The sequence below is a fragment of the Pleurodeles waltl genome, chromosome 3_1 (assembly GCF_031143425.1).
Source record: "Pleurodeles waltl isolate 20211129_DDA chromosome 3_1, aPleWal1.hap1.20221129, whole genome shotgun sequence".
Lineage (NCBI taxonomy): Eukaryota > Metazoa > Chordata > Amphibia > Caudata > Salamandridae > Pleurodeles > Pleurodeles waltl.
The window spans coordinates 604,137,996-604,164,690 of NC_090440.1; the positions used below are offsets into that span (position 1 = coordinate 604,137,996).

At 43.6% G+C, this 26,695-nt stretch overlaps 1 protein-coding gene across 3 annotated transcripts in view; it reads left to right on the forward strand.

Annotated features, from left to right (window-relative positions):
* Window positions 1-25,712, forward strand: part of KMT5B (lysine methyltransferase 5B) — a 326,116-nt gene extending 300,404 nt beyond the window's left edge. For all 3 annotated transcript variants that reach the window (XM_069223050.1, XM_069223048.1, XM_069223049.1), the window contains one exon: window positions 23,026-25,712. In XM_069223050.1, the coding sequence (XP_069079151.1) occupies window positions 23,026-24,494 (1,469 nt within the window). In that variant the 3' untranslated portion in view covers window positions 24,495-25,712. The remainder of the gene's footprint in view (window positions 1-23,025) is intronic.
* The last annotated feature ends 983 nt before the right edge of the window (window positions 25,713-26,695 follow it).

A 26,695-nucleotide genomic window follows, 5' to 3' on the forward strand; every position in this document is an offset into this window, starting at 1 on the left:
CCGTAGAACCGTCAGTGGTTCCTCTCAAGAAGCTTCCCCTCAACCTGGACCTTCTCACTCAGAACCATGGTCAGATCAGGCACTCAAAAGTAACTAAAACTTGCGATACGGCTCCCGAATTCACAGAATTTGGTTACCTTAACTTGCCTCAAGAATGCATGGGCAGTCTTAAAGAGGCCCTCAAACCTACCAATAGGGCATGCTGCGCAGCAAAAAGGAAACATTTTGTTTTATATTGCTTGTCAAAACAATTTGACCCTTTCAAAGTCACAGTGCAGGACATTCTCTACTACCTTGTTCATTTGCAGAAAGCAAACTTGGCGTACCCTTCCATGAGATTGCATTTGGCTGCCATAGCTGCCTACCTTCAGAACAGGTAGAATCTTTCGCTTCTCAAAATTCCACTCATCAAAGTCTTCATGGAAGGTCCTAGGCAAGTGATTCCACCGAGGACTCCCCCTTGCCTTCTTGGAATATTTAATATTGTACTTACAAGACTCATGGGTCCACCTTTGAAGCCTGCACATTCATGCCCGCTTCAGTTCTTAACATGGAAAGTGGCATTCCTAGTTGCCGTCACTTTACTTAGGCATGTTAGTGAGCACCAGGCTTTACCCCTACAAGAACCATTTTTCCAAATACATAAGGATAAAGTGGTTCTTCGCACCAACCCCAAATTCCATCCAAAGGTGGTGTCTCATTTCCACCTCAACCAATAAATTGAATTGCCAGTCTTTTTCCCACAACCTGACTCTAGTGGTGAAAGAGCTCTTTACACTCTAGATGTCAAGAGAGCGCTTATGTTCTTCTTTGACAGAACTAAATCCTTCAGAAAGACTAAAAAAAAAAAAATATTTTTTTTCACCTTTACACAAAGACAACACTATGTAAATTTGCATAGTCAGTTGGATTGTGAAATGTATCCAGACATGCTATGCAAAGGCTAAAAAACAATTATCTATCCCTCATAGTGCACACTCTACTTGTTAAAAAAAAAAAAAAAAAGGAGCAGCAATGGGCTTTTTAGGAAATATTCCCAAAGTTGACAATAATAAGGCAGCCACATGGTCCACACCACACACTTTCACCAAGCATTATTTGTGTGGATGTTTTAGCACGCCAGCAAGCTTATGTAGGACAGGCAGTGCTGCGTACACTTTTCCAAACCACTGCAACACCCGCAGGTTAGTCACTGCTTTTGGAAGGCACTGCTTTACCGTCTATGTAGAGCATGTGTACCTACAGCCACACATGCCATCAAACTGAAAATGTTTTTTATTCAATAAGCATCTATCTCTGGCATGCACCCACCCTGCTCCCCGGCCACCTGTGTCGGTTGCAGTCTATTTAACATTACATATATGTAGGAAGCTGGCCTGGTGTGTGATGGGTACCTAAGGTACTTCCACCTTATACCAGGCATCACCTCTTAGTGAAGTGTAGGCAGTGTTTAGAAACCCAGCTTTCTAGAGGTAACTGTGGATGAGCAGCCAATGCTTATCTAGGAGACATGCAAAGCTCATGCAGTACCACTGTAGTCACTCCGCACTTAAACACATGAAAGAAAACAGTCAGTTGTACAAAAATAAAGGTACTTTATTTTTTATCAAATCACCACAAAATACTAGACAGGTAACCCAACCTACACTAGTAATCAGAAACAGGCATAGAAAAGGTTAGAAACAGTGCAAGTAGCAATATCTAATAGTGACCCTAGAGGAGCACAAACCATATACTGAAAAAAATGGAATGCGAATAAGATACCCCAGCTAGGTAAGTATGGCAGGGACCAGCAAGGCCCAGGAAGACTTAACCCAGGAGTGGGAGTCACAGGGGACCTTCAGCGTCGGAGAGACTCCACAGATACAGAAGGAGCGCCCACAGAACGAGGACACAGGAGACGCAGAAGAAGCCCATGCAGCACTACAAAAGAGGATCCCGCGCTGCAGGAGAACCACGCAGGAGTCCTTGCTTTGCAGGATGGAATGCTGGGGGCTGGAGCCACCCATCGCCTGAAGACCCCTTGGAGGAGATGCAAACAAGCCTTGGCAGCTGCAAGAGATTCAATGCACAGCGGTACTGTCCTGCGTGGGAAGCCAAAGGCTTACTTCCACCAAAGTTGGACAGCTGGCAGAGAGGACCAAGAGGACTACTCCGGACCACCACCCATGATGCAGGATCCACGCAGCTCAGCAGGATAGGGGACCCATGCAGCTGGTTGTTGCTTGTTGTAGGTGCCTGCGTTTGCAGGGGAGTGACTCCTTCACTCCAAGGGAGATTCCTTCTTTTTCTTGTGCAGGCTGAAGAGTTGCAGTCTTCTGAGGATGCATGGCCTGGGAAATATTGCAGTGCTGGCAGGAGACGTGAAAACAAAGTTGCAGAAGAATCTTCTTCGTTGAAGGGTCCAGTTGCGAGTCCAATGGCAGGAAGTCGAAGCAGAGGTTGCAGAGGAGTCCTCCTGAAATCTTGCAAGTCGAATTTAAGGACCCACCTAAGAGAGAGGCCCTAAATAGCCCTGAAAAGGGGGATTGGTCACCTAACCAAGTAAGCACCTATCAGGAGGGGACTCTGATGTCACCTACCTGGCCTGGCCACTCAGATGCTCCCTGAGTTCCCTGCCAACCTTAGAAACAAGATGGCAAAGCCCAGGGACCCTCTGGAGGAGCTCTGGGCACCAGCCCTGGGGTGGTGAAGGATAGGGGAGTGGTCACTCCCCTTTCTATTGTCCAGTTTCGTGCCAGAGCAGGGACTGGGGGTCCCTGAACTGGTATGAACTGGTTTATGCACAGAGGGCACCAAATGTGCCCTTCAAAGCAAACCAGTGGCTTGGGGAGGCTACCCATCCCATGCCAGTCACGTCTATTTCTAAAGGGAGAGGGTGTTACCCATTGTTCTGCCTTCCTGGGCTTGATCAGATCAAGCAGCAGGAGGGCAGCAACCTGTCTACGGGGTGGCAGCAGCTGGGCTGCCTGGAAAACCCTTTAAGACTGGTGGTAGCAAAGCTGGGAGTCCTCTAAGGTGTCCCAGAGTGCATTGAATCATACTTCCAATACTTGCAACAGGACTAGGGTATGATTCAGACATGTTTGATCCCAAACATGCCCAGGTTTGGCTTTACCATTATGTAGCTGGACATAGGTAGTGACCTATGTCCAGTACATATGTAAAATGGCATCCCGCACTTACAAAGTTCAGGAAAATGGTTCTGAAGTTTGTGGGGCACCTCTGTGCCCTCATACAAAGGTACCTGCACCCTGTCCTCTGAGCTGAGAGGGCCTACCATAGGGGTGCCAACGTTTAACGCAGGCTGCAATGGCAGGCCCGCAGAACCCTTTGTGTGGGCTCACAATGGGTGGCAGAATAACTGCTGCAGCCCATAGTGATCCCCTGGAACCCCAACACACTGGGTACTTAGGTACGATATACTAGGGACTTACATGGGGGGACCTGTATGCCAATTGTGGGAAGAACAAGGTACAATTTAGAGGCGAGAGCAAAACTACTGGGGGTCCTGGTTAGGAGGAACCCAGTAGACACAGTCAAACATACTGACAACAGGCAGAAAATGGGGGTAACCATGCCAAGAAAGAGGGTACTTTCCTACAATATACATTTGCATGGACATCTCTATTTTTAGTTGTACACTACACTCCATTTTTACCGCCTGCGGGAAAATAATGAAACAATAGTGTTGATGCAGATGCACATTTACACATTTACCGGCAACAGGAGGAGTCACTACACCTTGTGATTCGAAATACTTTTAAAAAAAAAAAAACAGCTTGCAAACGTCTAGACCCAACACTAGATGCCAGAAGCATGCAGAGCATGTGAATCTGCACAACAGGCCAAAAACAGATGCTTACTGAGTAAGTTATATTTCCCTTTTGCTCTGTTTTTCTGCACTCTTTATATCTGAAAAAACTAGCACACATAAAGCATTCAGTTTTATTGAAATATTGATAATTGATCGAAATATATTGATAATATTGATAAATTGAAATAAGTATCAGGAAAGCCCTCAGGTTTATCTGGTATGATTAAAAAAAAAAATAATAATAATTTTTAGCAGAATTCCCTGAATTAAAGTCCTGTTAGATGTGGATTGGCCAAAGAATCTGTTTCCAGAGCATTTTGTACCTTGGACCTTATTATGTTATTAGTAAGCAACAGAGTATTTTGCAGGCAAGCAAAAGCACATTTGTTACTGCTGATGGATACTTCTAACCACAGATTCCTCACCTTTTGAATTTGTCAGACTTGATCCGAAAAACCTTTCCAATGACAGCTCTAGTGCACTAGTAGGTGTGGCCTTAGGACTCTGCAGCAGCCTCATCCCGGTTTTGTATGTAACAATGAACGCGGACATCAGATCCTTTCTTTCCAAGCCCTTTGATGTGGTGTCAGAGCTCCACTCCAAAGTTTTTGTCGGTTTTCACAGACTTACTTTTTCCACAAAAGTGTTCACTAGAGAAAATGTCACTTATGATGGCTCTGGGTTTTCAACTATGCCATGCCTTCAGAAAGCAAATGTAAGTCACAGATCAGCATGTGGTCACTCCGCGGTTCCTAGGTTCCGTGCATAACTCAAAGTCCTGCAATACGTGGTCCTTGATCTATGACTCACTCCTGTCCAGGTCACCATCTTCTTATATATTTAATGTGAAGTCTAGCAAGTCCCAGTACAAGCATAAAAAATCTAAGCAGGAATCCTTCTCTCCCAGTATCTCCTGCTCAGGGAGAAATTGCGAAGTCTGTAAGACTCTATCCCCTTTCTTCAGTTGGAGTCAGTGTAACCTACATTTTCCAGGCCATTGTTGAATCCACAGCAAGTTAAGGCCTTCAGGGAGGCAATATTACAACTCTTTTGAATTATTCCGCATCTGCCTGATGTGCCTTCAAGGCTCATGGATCTGCTGGGGGCCCCAGTTGGACTTCTTCAGTGGGCAGTTCCCTGCGCAGACTGACCCCACTAGGCCTGCAAATAGTGCCTTGCTGATGCCAGGCTGTGCTTCAAAAGCTTTGCCAAAGGCCACATCTTTTTCATCCGTACCACCAGTGGAGAAGAGCCAATCCAGTGCCAGTTTTAGATCCAAGGTGGCGTGTGGCTACGTCTTGACTGATGTCGTGCTACTAGAACACCAAAGTACAGCCCTTAGTATGGAAAAAATCCCCTGCACTGTCCCTGCCTCAGCACAACTATCACAGATGGCTAGAGGCCACCTTTGGTGCTGATTCAGATTCTGTACAGATTTTTGGGCATATTTCCCATAATGAAGCTGTCAGGAAGGAGGTGAACAATTTGCTCTTCCCCTCACTGCTCTAATGTTGGCTTGTATTTAGACCTACTAAATACTACATGCTAGTGGCCTTGACATCTACACTGAGACAGAGTTGGTCTTGCTTTTAGGTGCCCCTACTAAAGAGAGAGTGTGGCAGTAGTTCATAGAGCCACAGAGGTGCTAGAGTTGCTATAGTCCTCGGTCTAGACTGACACCTATTTGCTTGCAGAATTTTTGCATCCAGTTTCTTCAACTTCTAAACCATTGCTGCCTTTCACTGCGGCCATGATGGTGGCATGGTCCAAGCTGTGCTCAGCCGCACCCGTGAGCCGACCTATTACTTGGCAACACAGATCTGCAACGGGCGAACCCAGGGTTTCTAACACAACATCAACGTTGGATAGTTTAGTGGTTCAAGTGTCACCCAGTAAGTTAAATCTTGGTACTTTCCATGCAGCCCTGTCGAATAGGAGACATATTGATGGACTTGGAAAGATACTTTTGTGCTAGTTTGGCTCTGAGGTCAGTCAGTGCTACTAGTTTCTATAATAGGTCATGCATGCTGTCTGTGACCTGGTGAGTGAGATCTTGACTGCCACAGAATGTGTTCGCCCAGATATTTTACGATGAACAGGATGTGGCCAGATACACTTTATGAGATTGTTTGAATACCATGGACTGTGTTAGCCATTGTGTGGGCACCAGTGTGGTAGTCTAGCACCATGCCTGTATATGTGTGTCAGATTTTTGGGAGATGTAATAGACATTGCTAATGGATATGCGTGAGATGACTTCAGGATTTTTGGCGAGAATTACAACTCTGCCATGAAGCATTTTAAAGATAGATGTGCTACGGCTCACTCTCAAAGTCTACTGTCTCCGACCCCCCAATTTAAGCAGCTGTACTAGAAATTCAGAGACTACTCTTGGGACCTTGTCTGTTACCAGAGGCAAAGCACTCAACCACTTCTTCAGCCTGTGCACCCTCTTGCGGCTCCAGAAAACAAAGTGGTTTGCAGAGGCAGTGGCCATCAGCAGGGACAACAGTCTTCTTTGTTGCCTGTAACAACAGCCAAGCATCTCTAGTTCCTTCTCCTGTGGCCAGTGGGAGGGGGCAAAATCTGCTTTTCTCTGGCTCACTGGAGTGCAATTGCCTCAGACTAGTGGGTTTTAGAAGTTGCTCAGAATGGCTACAGCTTCCTGTTTGTACTGCCCATGTCCTCTTCCTCCTGTTTTTGCCCTGGTTTTGCTGGATCGTACTGCTGTTCTCTCGCAACTAAAATAGACGCTGCTTCCCAAATGTGCAATAACGAGATTTCCTGAGGTGGACCAGGGCTTGGGATGCTACTTCTGAAGGTTCTGCTGCCCAACTTCAGTTTTTAAATACTTTCCTTGGAAAGGACAAATTCAGAATAGTAACTCTGGCCCAAGTTCTCTCTGCATCATACCTGGGTGAATGGATGATGTCCTTTGACTTGTAGGATGCCTACTTTAAAGTGCCATCCTGCAATCACAGGAGGTTCCTCCTCTTCAGTGTGAGATCAGACACTCCAAGTATACTGTCCTGCTTTTCGGGCCTCACCTCTGGCTCTCAGGTGTTCACAAAAGAGATGGTAATGGTCGTGGCTCATGATCGCAGGTCAGAAATTCATGTATTCCTGTACCTTGACAACTGGCTGTTAAAAGTGGGATTGCAATAGTCCGTGACCGCAGACGGCAGTCTCACTGCTATAATCTCTTGGGTTCTCTATCAACTAGCAAAGTGCCACCTTCATCTGGTTCAGAGGATTGTCTTACTAGAGACCCCTTACTAGAGACCAGTCTGGACATGGTGGTTTTCTATGTCTTTCCACCCGCAGTGATTCCATTACATTTAAGGTATGATCCCAATGTTACAGGCTTGTTTCTGGGTTCTGGTTGAGGCTTTATGGTCCCCTGCATCCAACTGGTGCCTCATGCCTTCTGGCACATATGGGCTCAATAGTTGAACCTTCACTTTCAATTGGCTATGATCTGGGGTAGGGTTTTGTATTTGACAGACAACATATGTGTGTCGGACAAATAGGCCCCGAACAGTTAATGGTTGATGTAGGATGTCAGCCAGACTTGCAGCAGGCCCTTCTCTCTACACCATCCGGAGCTCTCAGTGGTGATGGATGCATCATCTCTGGGCTGGGTAGGCCACCTGGCGGAAGTGTGTCACCTGACTGCCCCTCATGTCCTTCCTGCTTTACATCAGGGGCATACAGGAGTTACGACTGTAAATTTTGCTAGATCAAAAGGCAGTCTCCCTAGCTTTTAGCCACCTGGCATGCTTATTCGGTGCCAGGCCAGATAAGCTCAGCAGACATCACGCAGTGTCTACAGCAGGAAGTAGTTTAAGGCATCTTCATAGGTGGAGGGTGGGAGGGGTGCCTTGGTTGTTTTCTCTACCAGAGAGAATGCTAATTGTTGCACCTTTTTGTGTTCTGGAGTTTCTGCTTGAGGGCTCTCTGGGAGGTGTATTCCAACATCCGTGCAACTCCAGTCTCCTTTTTTACCTGCGTTGCTGCTTCCCAGAGTGCAGAAGAAGGTTAGGAGGAGCTCAGTCCTGTTCATCTTGTTAACCCCAGACTGAGCTTGAAGAGTTTGGTACTGAAATCTGATGAGTCTATGCATCGGTCCTCAACTCCGTATACCTCTTTTAGAGGACGTACTGTTCAGCAGCAGGGCAATATTCTGCCCCTCAAACCTCCACAACCTACACTTCCATTCCTGGAGATTAAGCGGAATCAGCTGAGTGGCTTTGACCTTCCTGCAGAGGTGATGGGTGTGATATTGGCTGCTTTACAGTCATCCACAAAGTCAGTATTCTGATAAAGTCTACAGCCTGGTACTAAGACAATTGGTTGAGTCCTTTTCAATCTAAGCTTTATGATGTACTTCTGTTGTTTTGTCTTTGGCCCTGCTAGACTGTGCTGTGGGCATTGTTAAAGGTGCCCACCCATTTCGTTCAAATCATCTGTTATGCAGCATTGTTGAAAGGGCCTTTATTATGCTGCTGTTGGACCTTAAGTTGTCCTTACATTATTAATGCGCATGCCTTTTGAACACATGCATGTTCATTCTTTCATTTTTTTCTGATTGCAGTGACTTTCACACATCAAGTCAATGAGGTACAAGTGATGTCAGTACAGCCTGCTTATGGCATCTTCTTTCCTGACTACTTAGAACTTTGCACTTTGACATCCTTTCTGTTACAAGTGGAGTCACCTTTCCATGTGGGGCAGTCCATTTTGCTCCCCTCTTTCTTCTCACCACCACATCCTTCTAAAGAGGAAGGGTGGCTTTCCCTTGTGAACCCCAACAGAGCCCTTTGCTTCTATTTCCATTGGACTGAGGATTTGCGGAGAAAGGAAGAGCAGTTGAAAAACATACCCTTTGAAGATGGATTGTTCTCTGTAACAAGACATGTTAATCCTTGGCCAACAAGAAACCTCCTAAGAGCCTGTGGCTCATTCTAATAGAGCCAAAGCTGCCATTAAGCCTTTTGATTAGGGTGTTCCAGTGCTGGACATCTTTTGTGCTGCTCTGTGTCTAAATCTTTAGCAATCACTATTGTATTGGCTGTCATATCCTCAAGAAGGGCCAGTTTGCCTGCCCGGGCTTGCAGGGTTTTCTGGTGTAAAGTCCCCTCCTCACACCCACGATCTAACTGGGAACTTCATTGGTATCTGATCTGAAGCTGCATAATCTGTAGTTAGAATTAATCAACAGAAGAAGCTTACCTTTGGTTATGCTGTGTCTAGTGGATAGTGTATCTTAACAACAGATTTCTCAGTGATTGTGCCCGCCTCCCGATTCTGTGGAATGTGCTTCTTATTAAGTCAAGACTCCATTTTAGTTTACGCATACTAGCCAACTATCTGTTTGTCAGTTGTTTATGTTGGATGTGTGGAAGTTGCCATTCTAAAACTGAAAACACACAAAAGGTGCTGGAGGAATACTTGCAAATAGTGTTAACCACTGACAGTCACTCTAGGTAGACTTTCAGGCCATCATTTATCACTACTGTGCCACTCTATACAAAGGCATGCCTTATGCAGTCTGTACAGACCCTGCTCCTCATGGGAACATTACAGACCAACTGTTAGACGAGGCCCCTCAAGAAGGGAACAAAAGCATCTCCCATGCAAGTTTCAACCATGTTTCACCTCGTCAGTGAAGTATAGCTCAGGTCCTGTGCACAGCGACCAAGGGGTTGATGCCTTGGCAAATCGTTTGACACTTAGGACATTACAGCAAATACACAAAAGGTGATGGGAGCAATGCTTGCATATAATGTGGCCCACTGGCAATTAATCTATGTAGAATGCCATCCCATTGTTTTTCACCCACTGTGCAACTCTATACAAAGACCCTGTTCATGGACATCTAACAAGAGACTTCTAGCTGCAGATTCCTTACCTTTGAATTCCCTGGCGTCAGCTTCGAATCCAGAATTTTTTGCTGAGCAATACCCTGCGCGTGCCGTCGGGTGTCGTCGTTCGGATCCGCGTGCGTCGTTCGGCTCCACATGGGTTTGTCAGCGTCGTTGGAGCCGTCTGTGACGTCACAGTCACCTACAAAGGCACCACCCCGGCGCACGTACGTCTGTTCTTTTCCTTCCACGCCGGTTAAGCGCAGGTGAGGGATCGAGCTACCCCTCTGCCTTTTTTGGCAGGCCTTTTTTCCACCGTTTTGTCGAAGATTTTTCGTGTCTGTGCGAGGATGTCATTGAGGAAGACAGGGTTTAAGCTGTGTGGCACCTGGCAACATGCCATATCGGTGACAGACCCCCACCAGGTATGTCTCTGGTGCCTTGACAGAGACCACAACTCGAAGTTGTGCTCTGACTGCCAGGCCATGGCCCCGAAAGCTTGGAGAGAGTGGTCTCTGAAGCTCGTGGCAACCCAGCAGTCGACTTCTGTTGGCACGACTCCCAGGAGGTCACGGTCCCACTCGAGTAGGAGGTTGCAGGACCACTCCAGAAGCCCCAAGTACTCTTCTTCACACTCGAGGTCTTCGGGCACTCAGGGAAGAGGCACAAGAAGTCCAAGCAGATTTCGACTTCGCTACGGCTGATGAGGCATCACAGGAATGTCGATGTTCCAAGCCAGGGCTGACTTTGCGTAAACCCTCCCCCCCTCTTATCTGGAAGCCGAAGCGACATCTGCTCAAATTAAATGCTTCTATGAAGCCATGCGCCTCGTTTTTAAGCGGGTTGCCCCGTGGGTGGGTCTTCAGACCCCACAGGGTCAGCAGGGCCCCCATTGGGTTTGATACCGGCTGCTTCAGCCTTGGCGCCGTTGGGGAACCCCGGAATCCGATCCAGACCGGCACTAGTTCCACACAGTCGGCCTCCTCTGGTGCAGGGTCCGACGTCGACGCTCTCCCGACTGCTGGCGCCCACCAGTGGTGGCAACCCTATCCTCATTCCAGATGATCTAGAACGACGTCGTATGATGCCGATTCTGACTTCGACAGCGCCGACACGGCCAATATCAGTGCCAGAGTCTTATTTTAAACAGCCAGGCACAATTGATGAATGGAAGGGGTCTGAAGACCCTTTTAGAGTATGGATTAGAGGAGCAGGACTGGTATGAGGACAAGGGTGTAATCAGAACTCATGCCTCTCTTCTCCCCAAGGTAGTGACACCATTTCATCTGGGTCAGAACATCACCCTGCCAACCTTCTTTGCTCCGTAGCATCCCTCTAAGAAAGAGGAGCGACTCCACGGACTGGACCCAAAAAGAGCATTGTCGTTCTACCTTGACCACACAAGAGTTCCAGGTGGATGGCCCACTCTTTGTGGGGTACGTTGGAGCAAAGAAGGGTCGGGCAGTGCAGAAGCAAACCATTTTGCGCTGGCTCGTTCTCTGCATCAAGATCTGCTATGCATTGGCCAGGAAGCAGCCTCCTGAGGGCTCATTCTACCAGGGGCAAGGATGCTACCACTGTGCTAGATCAGGCATTCCAGTCCTGGAGATTTGTCAGGCGGCATTGTGGGCATCTTTGCACACTTTTGCAAAGCATTACTGCCTGGACATTCAGGTACGAAGAGACAGACACTTTGCCCATTCAGTCCTACAGGACTTTTTAGTGTAGTGGAGGTATCCTCAGGCCACCACCAGGAGGTTGTGGCTTGCCTATCTATTCAAAGGTATGAAATCTGCAGCTAGAGGTCTGTCAGATGAACAAGTTACTTACCTTCGGGAACGCATTATCTGGTAGAGACTCTATCTAGCTGCAGATTCCTTACACCCATCCATGCCTCCCCGCTCTGCAGATATGTCTAATTGGGTTAGGGTTTATCTCTTTCATGGCCCTAGTATTGCACAGACAAAATGTTGGTTCTATCCATGACTCTGCGCTTCTGCCGTGGACGTTTTGTGTGTAAAAGAACTGACGTACGTGCGCCGGGTTGGTGCCTTTATAGGCGACCGTGATGTCACAAATTGCTTCATCGACGCTGACGAAGCCACGCAGAGCCAAACGACACACGCAGATCTGCACAACGGCACCTGACGGCACACGCAGGGTATTGCTCAGCTGAAAATTCCAGATTTGAAGCTGACGTCAGGGAATTCAAATGTAAGGTGTCTGCAGCTAGATAGTCTCTACCAAATAATGCATTACCGAAGGTAAGTAACTTGTTCATTAGTATGTTCCATGGACATAATTTCTAGCAAGGTCAAATAGAGTTTCGGATTGTTTATTCTCCAGCAGACTTCAGCTCATGGCAGTCATCAGATCTTTGTAGTGGCTACATCGCTTAGGACAAACAGTAAGACACAGACTCCATGTAGTTGGATCACAGAGTCACTTCAACACTTTTACCTCAGTTTCAGTGCATTGAGTCTCACCTGTCCATCCCTACACTTATGGTTCTCACATGGCCACTGGGCTGGTAGCATCAGGGCCTTCCCTCTGAGTGCAGAATTCATCCCAGGTATCTTGCCACAGGGCCAGGAGTCCACATCATAAGGTAATGATGTGTTGCTTTTGTAGTAACACTTCATGTCTCAATATGGCTTTAAAGCTCTGTAAATAATGGGTGCTTATGGGGCCTAATGATGCAAAGTTTAGAGGGTGAATGTGCCAAATCTAGAGTTCTGCATTTTAAAATGGGTCAAAGATTTGTATTTCGTAACTATATGTTCGATGGCATATGTTGCTGCAGATACACATGTTTCGCACAGTCCGCTGCCTGGTGTTGGGCTCGGAGTATTACAAGTTGTTTTTCTTCGAAGAAGTCTTTTTTGGTCACGGGACCGAAGGACTCCTCCCTCTTCGGCTCCATTGCGCATGGGCGTCGACTCCATCTTAGATTGTTTTTTTCCGCTGTCGGGTTCGGACGTATTCCTTTTCGCTCCGTGTTTCGGTTCGGAAAGTTAGTCAGAATCTCGGAAGAAAGCGTCGGTATTGTTCCGTTCGGTATCGGGATAGTTAGGTACATCGACACCGATCATCGTAAGACTTTGGGGTAGCTTCGATCCCCCATCGGGGCCTGGTCGGCCCGACCGCGTGCGACATCGAAGCCGATGGAACGGACCCCGTTTCGTTTCTGCCCAAAATGTCACAGTAAGTATCCTTATACAGATCAGCACTTGGTCTGTAACTTGTGCTTGTCCCCCGAGCACAAGGAGGATACCTGTGAGGCCTGTCGAGCCTTCCGGTCCAGAAAAACACTCCGGGACCGAAGAGCCAGGCGTCTACAAATGGCGTCCACGCCGACAAAACAACGTTTCGACGACGAAGAGGAAACATTCTCGGTTCCGGAATCAGAATCCGGAGACTCTGACGTCGAACAACAGCAACAAACAGTGAGTAAGACGTCGAAAATTAAAACCATCGAGAAGACAAAAGCCCAGGGGACGCCACTGCCAACAGGCCATGGCTCGACCCATAAAACCGGCGAGCCGTCGAAGGCGCCGAAAAAGGGCACGCCCATAGCGAAGACACCCGACTCCGGTCGAGGGACCGCCATGGAGCAACCTCGGAGCCGAGATAGCGGCTCCGAGAGGCAAAAACAAGATGCCGGCACCGAAAAACATCGGCACCGAGACACACTGCCGAAAGCCACAAAAATTCTGTTGGTGCCGAAGCCGAAAAAAGATTCTCTCTCGGCGCCGAAAAGTTCCACACCTCCATCCTACACATAGGAACAAGGAATAAGTGGCCAGATGCACAGATTTGGACAAGAGCTCCAAAGTGTAGAATCAGACTACACACAAAAGAGACTGTACATCCAGCAAGACACAGGGAAGATATCAACCCTTCCCCCAATAATGAGAAAAAGAAGGATCGGACTTCTCAAGGATGACGCACAACCACAAGCCAAAGTGGTTAAAAAAGTCACGCCTCCGCCCTCTCCACCACAACAGGCATCGCCGGCACAAACACCGCCACAAATGCACTCACCAGCGCAAACTACCATAAGTCAAGATAATCAGGATCAAGACGCTTGGGACCTATATGACACCCCAGTGCCGGACAATGATCCCGATTCATACCCCACAAAGCCGTCACCGCCAGAGGACAGTACCTCATACTCGCAAATGGTGGCTAGGGCAGCAGAATTCCACAATGTCCAACTGCATTCCGATCCTATAGAGGATGATTTTTTATTTAACACCCTCTCGGCTACACATAGCCAATATCAATGTCTCCCAATGCTACCAGGGATGTTACGGCACGCAAAACAAATTTTTGAAGAGCCCGTAAAATCAAGAGCCATCACCCCAAGGGTGGATAAGAAATACAAACCACCACCCACAGACCCAGTGTTTATTACTTCGCAGTTACCACCTGACTCCGTAGTAGTAGGGGCAGCTCGCAAAAGAGCAAATTCCCATACATCTGGCGACGCCCCACCTCCGGACAAAGAAAGCAGAAAATTTGATGCGGCAGGAAAAAGAGTAGCATCACAGGCAGCCAACCAGTGGCGCATCGCAAATTCTCAAGCGCTGCTGGCCCGATATGACCGCGCACACTGGGATGAGATGCAACTTCTCATAGACCATCTTCCCCAGGAATACCAAAAAAGGGCGCAGCAAATAGTTGAAGAGGGACAAACGATCTCAAACAATCAAATCCGCTCTTCAATGGACGCAGCCGATACTGCAGCGAGAACAGTCAACACTGCTGTCACCATAAGGAGACACGCTTGGCTCCGCACTTCAGGCTTCAAACCTGAAATCCAGCAGGCTGTCCTTAATATGCCCTTCAACGAGAAACAACTTTTTGGCCCTGAAGTGGACACAGCCATTGAAAAACTTAAAAAGGACACAGACACGGCCAAAGCCATGGGCGCACTCTACTCCCCGCAGAGCAGAGGCTCTTTTAGAAAAACTCCATTTAGAGGGGGGTTTCGTGGCCAACCCACAGACACCACCAGCCAATAAACAAGAACCACACCATATCAGGGTTCATTCCAAAGGGGAGGTTTCAGGGGATATAGAGGGGGTCAATTCCCAAGGAGTAGGGGAAGATTCCAGACTCCAAAAACACCTCCACCTAAACAGTGACTTTCAAGTCACACAACCCCTTCACTCAACACCAGTGGGGGGAAGACTAAGCCAATTCTACCAATCTTGGCAGCAGATTACAACAGACAATTGGGTATTAGCAATAATCCAACATGGCTATTGCATAGAATTCCACAAATTCCCACCAAACATCCCTCCAAAAACACGCAAAATGTCACCACAACATTTAGAACTTTTAGGACTAGAAGTTCAAGCACTACTGCAAAAGGATGCAATAGAGTTAGTACCAGTACAACAAAAAAACACAGGAGTTTACTCCCTGTACTTTCTAATTCCAAAAAAAGACAAAACATTAAGACCAATATTAGATCTCAGGACACTAAATACCTACATCATATCGGACCACTTTCACATGGTCACACTACAAGACATCATTCCACTGCTCAAACAGAAAGATTACATGACCACATTAGACCTAAAAGATGCGTACTTTCATATACCGATACACCTTTCTCACAGAAAGTACCTAAGGTTCGTATTCAAAGGAATACATTACCAATTCAAGGTGTTGCCATTCGGAATAACAACTGCACCAAGAGTATTCACAAAATGTCTAGCAGTAGTAGCAGCACATATCAGGAGACAACAGATACATGTGTTTCCTTACCTAGACGATTGGCTAATCAAGACCAACACAGTAAAAAAGTGCACAAACGACACCACATATGTCATACAAACCCTTCACAAACTGGGTTTCTCCATCAACTATACAAAGTCACACCTCGAACCGTGTCAGACACAACAATATCTAGGGGCAACCATCAACACATCAAAAGGAATTGCCACTCCAAGTCCACAAAGAGTGCAAGCATTCCACAAGGTAATAACTGCTATGTTTCCAAACCAAAAGATACAAGCAAAATTTGTGCTAAAACTTCTAGGCATGATGTCATCATGCATAGCCATTGTCCCAAACGCAAGACTACACATGCGACCCTTACAACAGTGCCTAGCATCACAATGGTCACAGGCACAGGGTCAACTTCAAGATCTGGTGTTGGTAGACCGCCAAACATACCTCTCGCTTCTATGGTGGAACAGCAACAATTTAAACAAAGGGCGGACATTTCAGGACCCAGTGCCTCAATACGTTATAACAACAGATGCTTCCATGACAGGGTGGGGAGCACACCTCAATCACCACAGCATTCAAGGACAATGGGATGTACACCAAACAAAATTTCATATCAATTACCTAGAACTGTTAGCAGTATTTCTAGCGTTAAAAGCCTTTCAACCCATAATAACACACAAATACATTCTTGTCAAAACAGACAACATGACAACAATGTATTATTTAAACAAACAAGGAGGAACACACTCAACACAATTGTGTCTCCTAACACAAAAAATATGGCAGTGGGCGATTCACAACAACATTCGCCTAATAGCACAATTTATTCCAGGGATCCAAAACCAACTAGCAGGCAACCTTTCGCGAGACCACCAACAAGTCCACGAATGGGAAATTCACCCCCAAGTTCTGAACAAGTACTTTCAAATTTGGGGAACACCCCAGATATATTTGGTCGCAACAAAAGAAAACGCAAAATGCCAAAACTTCGCATCCAGGTACCCACACCGCGAATCACAAGGCAATGCTCTATGGATGAGTTGGTCAGGGATATTTGCATACGCTTTTCCCCCTCTCCCTCTCCTTCCATATCTAGTAAACAAGTTGAGTCAAAACCAACTCAAACTCATACTGATAGCACCCACATGGGCAAGACAACCTTGGTATACAACTCTACTAGACCTTTCACTAGTACCGCATGTCAAACTACCCAACAGACCAGATCTGTTAACACAACACAAACAACAGATCAGGCATCCAAACCCAGCATCATTGAATCTGGCAATTTGGCTCCTGAAATCCTAGAATTCGGACACTTAGACCTCACACAAGAATGTATGGAGGTCATAAAACAAGCTAGAAAAGCTTCCACTAGACACTGCTATGCATCTAAGTGGAAAAGATTTGTTTGCTACTGCCATACCAATCAAATCCAACCATTGCATGCCTCTACAAAGGACATAGTGGGATACTTACTACATTTGCAAAAAGCGAATCTCGCTTTTTCATCTATAAAAATACACCTCGCAGCAATATCTGCTTACCTACAAACTACTCATTCATCGTCTCTATTTAGAATACCAGTTATTAAAGCATTCATGGAAGGGCTAAAAAGAATTATACCACCAAGAACACCACTAGTTCCTTCATGGAACCTTAACATCGTCTTAACAAGACTCATGGGTCCACCTTTCGAACCCATGCATTCCTGTGAAATGCAATATCTAACCTGGAAAGTCGCATTTCTCATTGCAATCACATCCCTCAGAAGAGTAAGTGAAATACAGGCATTTACCATACAAGAACCATTTATTCAAATACACAAAAATAAAATAGTTCTAAGAACAAATCCAAAATTTCTACCAAAAGTAATCTCACCATTCCATTTAAATCAAACAGTAGAATTGCCAGTGTTCTTCCCACAACCAGATTCCGTGGCTGAAAGGGCACTACATACATTAGACATCAAAAGAGCACTAATGTACTACATTGACAGAACAAAGCTAATCAGGAAAACAAAACAACTGTTCATAGCTTTTCAAAAACCACACATAGGAAATCCAATCTCTAAACAAGGCATTGCTAGATGGATAGTCAGATGTATTCAAACATGCTATCTTAAAGCCAAGAGAGAATTGCCTATTACACCAAAGGCACACTCAACCAGAAAGAAAGGTGCTACAATGGCCTTTCTAGGAAACATTCCTATGAGCGAAATATGTAAGGCTGCAACCTGGTCTACGCCTCATACATTTACTAAACACTACTGTGTAGACGTACTAAATGCACAACAAGCTACAGTGGGCCAAGCTGTACTAAGAACATTATTCCAAACTACTTCAACTCCTACAGGCTAAACCACCGCTTTTAGGGGAGGTAACTGCTTTATAGTCTATGCGAAACATGTGTATCTGCAGCAACATATGCCATCAAACTGAAAATGTCACTTACCCAGTGTACATCTGTTCGTGGCATTAGTCGCTGCAGATTCACATGTGCCCTCCCGCCTCCCCGGGAAGCCTGTAGCCGTTTAGAAGTAGATCTTAAATCTTAAACATTTGTAAATAATTATTATAAACTTTTTATGTACATACGTATTCACTCCATTGCATGGGCACTATTTATAGCAAGCAACTCCATCCTCACCCTCTGCGGGGAAAACAATCTAAGATGGAGTCGACGCCCATGCGCAATGGAGCCGAAGAGGGAGGAGTCCTTCGGTCCCGTGACCAAAAAATACTTCTTCGAAGAAAAACAACTTGTAATACTCCGAGCCCAACACCAGGCAGCGGACTGTGCGAAACATGTGAATCTGCAGCGACTAATGCCACGAACAGATGTACACTGGGTAAGTGACATTTTCATTTTATTGTTCTAACAAACATGATATTACTATAAATGCAAAGGCATAGTTTAAAAATCAGTACCTCACTTCATTCATTACACCTCCAATACAAACGATATTTATCCTCTTTTTATGGTACTCTTCCCGATCCCCAATCCCAGGTGTAGTCTTGGAATGTGAGTGCCCCAGTAGTACAGTCATCCTTTCTCTCATTGTACTTGTATACCATGCTGGGTCACTGAAGAGGCATAGACTTTGAAGGGGCATTCATTAACTAAAAGGAGTGGGGTGAGAAGAAGTGGAAGGTGAAGAGTGGGAAGGAAGATTTCGCTAAAGAAGGGTTGTAGAAGTAAGGATGAAGAAAGAAGATGCAGTGCTTACACTATCATCGTATTTGTGGAAATAAGGATGAGGAAGGTGTGGTGGCTTGGTGAGTTAGCGGTACTCCTCGAAGAAAGCACAACGGAGAGCACACCGAATTTTTCCTTCCTATAGATCACTCCTCAGTCCTTAAAAATCAGGTATGTGGCCTCCCTCGTCCTTTTTACGAATTGGGTGGTGCAGGGAATATGAAATTACTTTTGTCAGAAATCTGTCCATCTGGTAAAGAACCCCAGTGCTTTAATTTTCCAGTGGAACAGGGCAGCTTTGAATTTCATGCTGCTTGTGAAATACAACGTTTTGCCAGAATTCAGCAGGCAGTATTTCTGGAAGAATTTTTTTTTGTCTTCCTAATGTGTCAATGGAATGGAGTCCTGAATCCCTACATAGGGCAATGATACACTGTATAGTTGTTCATGCTTGTGAAGATGTCAAAAGAATCCATTATACTTTTCACTGTGCTCCAGTATTTATTGCTGAGCATACAGGTGTGAAAGAGTGAGGTTGGACATACTTTTGAGCATACACCTGGGCGAGGGAAAGTACAATTGGGCATTTTAGCCTGTATCTGTACGTTTACTAAGATACATGTATTTGAGACTGTATCTGAGCATAATGAGGATATACCCAACCATGAACTGGACGTCATTAGCAGAGGCTTATGATGCCTGTAACTAGGAATACCAGGTAATCTGGCATATTTTACTTTTATCCTAAAGATTGGCTTGTTGCGTGAGCATTTACTGCTGTGACAAGTCTCATCTGGCCCTCTGCCTGTTTAATAGTCTACCTGAGGCACAGCTGCCGAAGCTGTGTCTAGACTGTGCTTTTGTAACTGATGCTTGTGCTTTTGTATCTGTACTGTATCATGGATAATTGAGCTAGCCTTTGGTAGTTCAGGCTGTACCATGGATATGATGGTTGCACCCTGGGTGTTTTGTACTGAACTTTATATAATATATAACATGCATTTATAAGGCAAATGTTCACCTTGTGGGCTTCTTGCACTGAATATCAGACGTTTTTATTACCCTAATCAAATGTTCTAGCTTTATTGCTCTCAAACGTATGGCCCTGCCAGGATTCAGGGCTGGTTCTAACAATTGATGACTTGTGCGTGCATATGAGGGCTATCCTGTAGTACATGACAGCTGTACACCTAATAGTTATTGCTGTTTTTGTTAACTTCACTTCCTGTGATGTTGTGGGTCAGAGGTCATAGTACATTACTTCCTTTGTCCAGGAGACACATGAACTGTGATGTAATTTCCACCTACATGACTGATATTACTACGTCACGGTGACGTTGTGCTACGGGTGTCTCCTTTGAAGACCACAGACCTCAAGCTCTGCCATCCCTGCAGAAAGCAGATGTCAATCATTGAGCCACTTGACATCTGTCTTTGGCATGCCAAGCTTGACTCAGAGTGGTGCTACAAATGCTCCCTGATGACAAGGAATAGGGCTGGTCACATTCCAAATTCCTGTACTATTTCTGCTTGAATTGCTTGTCCTGGTCCAGGTCTTCAACCTTGGGTAAGTTTAAAACCAAGGGCTACTCTTGGTGCAAACACAAGGAGTACAGACTGGAGTCCTCTACCTGTTGCTCCTGCTCCAGGAAGACATTGCACAATCAGCGTTGAGAGGCTTCACCCCACACTACTGAGATCCCATTCTACAGCCGGAGCTCAGGCACCTCCCAGACTCTTCATTGCCCCTTCGTAAAGTGCTTCTACACACTGCAGCATGTCTCCTTAAGGGTGTCAAGAAATATTACCACATCACTCACACTTAATTAGACCTCCACTGGCTCCCTTTGCCAGCCTATGTTCTCTTCAAAAGCAGCTACATTATCTACAAAAGCATAACGACCTGTATCCCCACTTACCTTGCTGATGAGCTCAACAACTCTGGTGGATCTAGGCCCACCAGCACCCAGGACACTATCAGACTGGAGATAAAGAAGTGCAAAAAAAGAATAAGCTGTGTTTTGGCTTGGGTCACACAAGAGTAGTGCCATATACATACATGTTTGCAGACATGACTGGATGTGGTCTCCTAACTGATGGGGACGAGTAAAGCAGCTATTAAAATCACGAATGCCTACTTTTTGTGTGGGCATTCTTTTTCTAAATTCTTATTGTTTGCACTTATATAGTGCACATTAGTATGATATTGCAGCATCTTTCAGTATTCCCTAGTATGATGTTACAAACATGGTATTTGCTGATTTGTGCATGTTATTTGCTGATTTAGTTTGTAGTAGTGGATAGTTAGTAGGCCAAGTATGTCATTTTTGCTGTGTTTTTTTAGCAGTAAGTTCTAGGTAGGTGATAGTACTGTTGGGTGCCATAATAACCAGGCAAGTGCATATTGAGGCTGTGATAAGTGTATTTTCAGAATTCTGTGTTAAAATGTGTGGTTTAGTAAGATGGTGTATGGTACGTCTTGATGGACATTAGTGTTACGCACACATTAAAACCTAGTTATATCCCATGTATGTGCTGTGTACAAAGTTCTGTCTAATGATTTCTCTTGGTTGTTATAATATTGCTGGATGTTGGGGGCACTACTGTCCTGTAATGCATATGTTGGCTGTTATGGATGCATGTGCTGTATTTAGTTCCAGTTGTACTGTTAGACCTGCCTGCGGAAAGACACTGCCAGTCCTGACACTAAATGCGTTCATTACATTAATATTTCGTTTTGTAGGCTTGTGAAAGCAAAGGCATGTCTATCAGTAAAATCAATCTAGTGTGCAAGAGATGTCCTAGACCCCTGATCTCTCTAGTGCTGTGTTAAAATGATGAGCATAAGGTCAAGTTGAAGTAGTAAACCAAGATAAACCAAAATCTAGAAAGGCCCACAGTACTTTGTTTTCAGAAGCTATGTACGCAAGCACCATTTCTGCCTTCCATGGTTGCTGACAGAAACATGCTTATGCACAGCACCCATGCATAAAACTTAAAGTACTCTTTTGGAGCCACATAAAACGTCATATTTCACATCTAGGTCATCTTTCCAAAACATACATGCATATATACATGCACGCATTGACCTATATTTAACCAGACAATGTAAATAAATAAATATTATAACTCCTCATTAGGAGAAGAGTGCTATGAAATTGGCAACAAAAATCCCGGCCTCAAGCATCACAGCAGTTAAGTTACAGTAATGTTTATTTGATTTGAATTGTATGTGTAACGATTTTACAGCTATGCTGTTTGTTTAGTTTTTAATTGTTTCATTTTCATCTTAGCATATGGGGGTCGGGGTTATAATATGCAGGTATGTTGATCCAGGAAATGTACCAAAGCAGAATCGGTCTTAAATGATCTTTTAGATGAATGTGGGAGCTTTTGTCTCCGTACCTTTATAATATGAGGCTAAACTGAGGTTAAATGTAAGGAATGTCTGAAATGATGCACAGTTGGTAATGCTGCAGGCTTTGTTCTGCCACAATACTCTGTTTTTACAATACTTTTGCGATTAAGTAAGAAGGATGTTCTTTCGGCTTCATGACATCCCAATATTGAATGGTTTCCTGCGTTTTATTATGTTATACTGGATTGTAGTTTGGAAATGGTTATGCTGTCAGAAAAAGGCTAATAGTTTGGGACTTCCTTAGCTTTGGTCATTATTTCCTGAGCACACTTGGTGTGCAGTTGTAGCACTGTACTGCTAAGTACAGAATTACATTGCAGCTTCCAATTCTTCCACATTTGCCCTCAAAATGGGTAAGATGTAAACAATGTTAGGCTGTCATCTTACTGTGTTCCATTACACTTTACTCCTTAATACAACAACATAAAATGCATGACCGATGCTCTTGTTCTTTCGGTTCCTCAGTAAATTATGACATCTAATTTTACCTCAAATGAATCGCTACATTTAGGAGTAAAACATAATTAGCAGATACATTTATTGCTGGAAATACCTATCTCTTGGGAAGATTTTGAAAACTTATCTGACTTTGATGCATTCCTTTATAGAACGCATTACCTAATGCCGACATATTCAGTTGGTCTTTCAAAAATCTCCACATTATTCTGCTTTGTTTCAAAATGTGGGGTGATCTCATATCCATGGCACTCGTGTATAATTGTCTGCTAGAGTTAATCCTTAGCATCAGTGATGTTTTCAATGTGCAAAGCTCTGAAACTTTCTTGGATTTATTATTTGCTTTAACCTTGAGTGTTTGTGTGTACACTTTCACTGTGTTGTTTTGTAGGATCTAGGAGACTGCCTTGTTATTTTCAGAATCTTGTGAACATTAGAAAAAAACTAAAATGTTTTACAGAATGTGTAATGTTCATATATAATCAAACACTGATATTTCCCTAACAATATTGTATTTGTGTATGTTTCAGCATCAAACAGAAAGGCGTTGAATGCAGTAGAGAGCAATAGCAGGAGTAGAACATTAAGAAGACAATCTATTTCAAGTATTCCAGTTTCCTCTACCTCATCTAAACTAACTCGTACACATAATTCCAGGTTACCAAAGAGACAGAAAAAGCGTGTAAAACCTTTACTCTCAAAAATAAAATTAAGAAATCAGTGTAAAAGGACAGACCAACGGTTTTCCTCCAAAAAGCTTGAAATGAGAAATGTCGTTCTAAAGCAGCCTAAAGTAGTGTTGTACAAAAACTTACCAATTAAAAGAAACAAAAAGGAGGGACCAGTAAATAGGGTTGAATCAAGTGGGTGCTTAACGAGACATGCAGCAAAAGAGTATAAACTGAGCTCTGTGCAAAGTGCTCATGAACTTGGTCAGGCATGTGCATATATTACTCGAAGGTCCTTGAGAACTAGAATGAACTCTGAGGCCTCTGACATTAAGCTTGAACAAAATGTATCAGACAGTTCTAAAAATGGTTGTGTGAAGGGAATTCAGGCTGTCGGCTTTGAGCAGCAGTCTCGTTTTATGCCTAAGAGTGAATTCATTACTGAAACCTCAAAGACTGAGGAAGCCATTGACAAGAAAAATGATACATTAACATGTAAAAAGAAGTCTAGACGAGCAAAAACTTTAAAACCAGCAGAAAATTCAAGAGGATTTAATCCTATTCTTGATTCAACCGTAAAAGAAGAAAGTGTACCAGATTCAATAAATTCCTATTTGGAACCTGGCGAGGTAAGCGAGATTACTGCAGATTTCCAAGGCTATGGTGCATCGTCTGGAGGTTGCTCTGTCATTGCTACTGACATACCCAAATCAAAACGCCACATCAGAACTGGAAAAAGTAAAAAGAAAAGGCGAATCACAAGATATGATGCACAACTTGTCCTTGAAAACAGCACAGGTATTCCTAAACTGACCCTTCGAAGGCGTCATGATAGCAACAGCAGCAAGACGAATGACCAAGAGAACGATGGAATTAATTCCTCAAAGATCAGCATTAAGTTAAGTAAAGACCATGAAAGTGATAATAACTTGTATGTTGCTAAACTAAATAATGGTTTTAATTCAGGATCCGGAACCAGTTCTACAAAATTAAAGATTCAACTCAAAAGAGAAGAGGAAAATCGTGGAAGTTTTTCTGATGAGATTCATGAAAATGGTGTATGCTGTAGTGATACTCTTTCTCTGTTAGAGTCAACTATGGAAGTAGATGACTATGAGCAATATGAAGACAATAGTACAGGTGAGTCATCTTCTGAAGAAGAAGAAGATAATGAGGAGGAAGAAGATGATAGCTATGATGATGAGTTTGAAGATGATTTCATTCCTCTTCCTCCAGCTAAGAGGTTGAGACTTATTGTAGGCAAAGACTCTATTGACATTGATATCTCTTCTAGGCGAAGAGAAGATCAGTCATTGAGGCTGAATGCATAAACCATCAGTCTTAATTTAATTACAATGCCCATTTTTACAACACAAAATTCCATTCAGTTATTCCTAAATTTAATACCTTGTGTAAATTGTATTGACAGCACTTCTGTATTGTTCATTAACAAAATGATATTGTAGAAAGTGTACAGCAAATTGACTCTTCGTAAGTCTGATTTGTGCAGATTTTTATTGTACTTTTTAAACTGCCTTCTTATGTGCAATTCTGAGTTTGACAAAAAAAGGTAATCAGGCCCATCTGTGTAAAATAAAACAAATGTACAGATATATTAGATATTTCATGCAGGACAATGAAATTACAATTATGTGGCCAGCTAATTGTTTTTAACACGTAAACAGCATTAATGTGTTCTTTAATACCCAATGAAATAACTCCAACACAAAAATTCCTAGTAGCAGCATTTAGCAATTTTTATAATATATGTTAGTATCACCAGCAATGAAGTTACAGCTTTTGAATTTATTTGCTAGATGTTAGCCCACCTCCCTCCCTCTATCTCTTTACTCTGCATTTGTTGGTTTTACATTGTGTGCTGTCCCAGGCGTACTGTTTGTGGCCTTTGTTTGTAGCTACTCGTTGGTTAATAGCCAGATTTCTTATTTTCTTTTTTTTCTTTTTATATAAACTTAAAAGAAGGTGAAAGATTGCCTACTTTTTAGTACATTATATGTACAAAAGTAGCAGTGTGCGGAATAAACTTTTGGATATGGTGTATTTATTGCTTGTTATATAAATTAAAAAACACCTTGTATTTAAATACTTTTCAATACTTTTTAGAGAAATTGTTCTTTGCAAGAATGATTGGTGCTTATTTTTTCACTAAATGCTGTGAAACAAAATGTGACAACAGAGGCAAGTTTTGTCCACTGATTTGCAGCTGTTCTAAATTTTGGTTCATCTGAATATTTCTTTTGCACTTGTAAAATGCTACAAAGGACCTTAAATGAATTCACTTATGATAGTTCTATTAAACATGTGGAGTTCACAGCTTTTGTTCTGTGGTAACCCTAAAATATGTTTTTCTTTGCAGTCCCTTGTATAGGATGAAAAACAATGTATATTTTGTAAATATTTGTGTGTTGTGCAGAACATTCTTTTGTCATAAATATTGAGCTAACGTATCTGAAGGGTTTTTAAGTTAATAAAAAAATACACTCATGCCAATAAAATAGGATATTGTAAAACCTAGTTTTTAACAATAATCGTTGCAGTTATTTGCTTGTCTGGTTTGTTTCACAAATTCAGTTCTTATTAAAAGATGTTTATTGAACCCAATACCTTTAACAATGTATGAACAATGAAAGCGAAAACTGCAGCAGATCATCAAGGTACAGTACTATCCATCACGTTTCTCTATAATAGCAGAAGGCCTTGGGATTTATTAACCTGTAGCATTGGAATACGATCATAAATAATACTGAGAAACTGTTGCAAGCTGAGCAAAATGGGCTGAAAAAGTCACTCCTTGTGTACAGTGATATATTACAAGCAAGAGTCACTTTATGATTTTCTTATTATTATGAACTGTGTACCAAGCCAGAAAAGGCATTGCTTTGGTTCTAACTAGACGAAACCAAAATTGCTAAATGTCTTATCTGTCTTCTTTCTGTGGCTCTACTTTTAGAGCCAGTGGTCATTTTATGGAGTTTTCTGTTTTCACCTTTGTCAGCTTTAATTAGATTATAAAGGAAACCTAAAAAGCATAACTGTTACGTGTTTTTTACCCACATAGTAGAATCCTAAAGAGTTACTTTTGATTTGGGTGGACAGTTGAAAACATCTGTCAGTTTACCTATAATTTGTGCTGCAGAAGAATCCAATAACTTGTTTTTTTTATTTTATTTCTGAGACGTGAACTCTTGATATTTTAAGAAAAGACTAGTGAGTTCAGATCGATTGTGCAGTATTGGCATGGCAAGCTGTCAACACACGAGGCAAAGGGTGGGCTTATCCCGTGCAGTGCTAGCTCAAACAATGCTCTGTTCTGAAAACCATTTAGATTAACGGTAAGTAAGCCCATGAAAAAAATATTGAAGCAGTGTACTTCCTCTCCCCTTCTTCATAGATAATGGCATCTAGTCAGTCAATCATCATCCTCAAATAATTTATTTGAACCAATGTTGGCCATAGAAGTCACAAAAAGGACATACATCTTTCACATTAAAGTGCATAAATATGAACAATC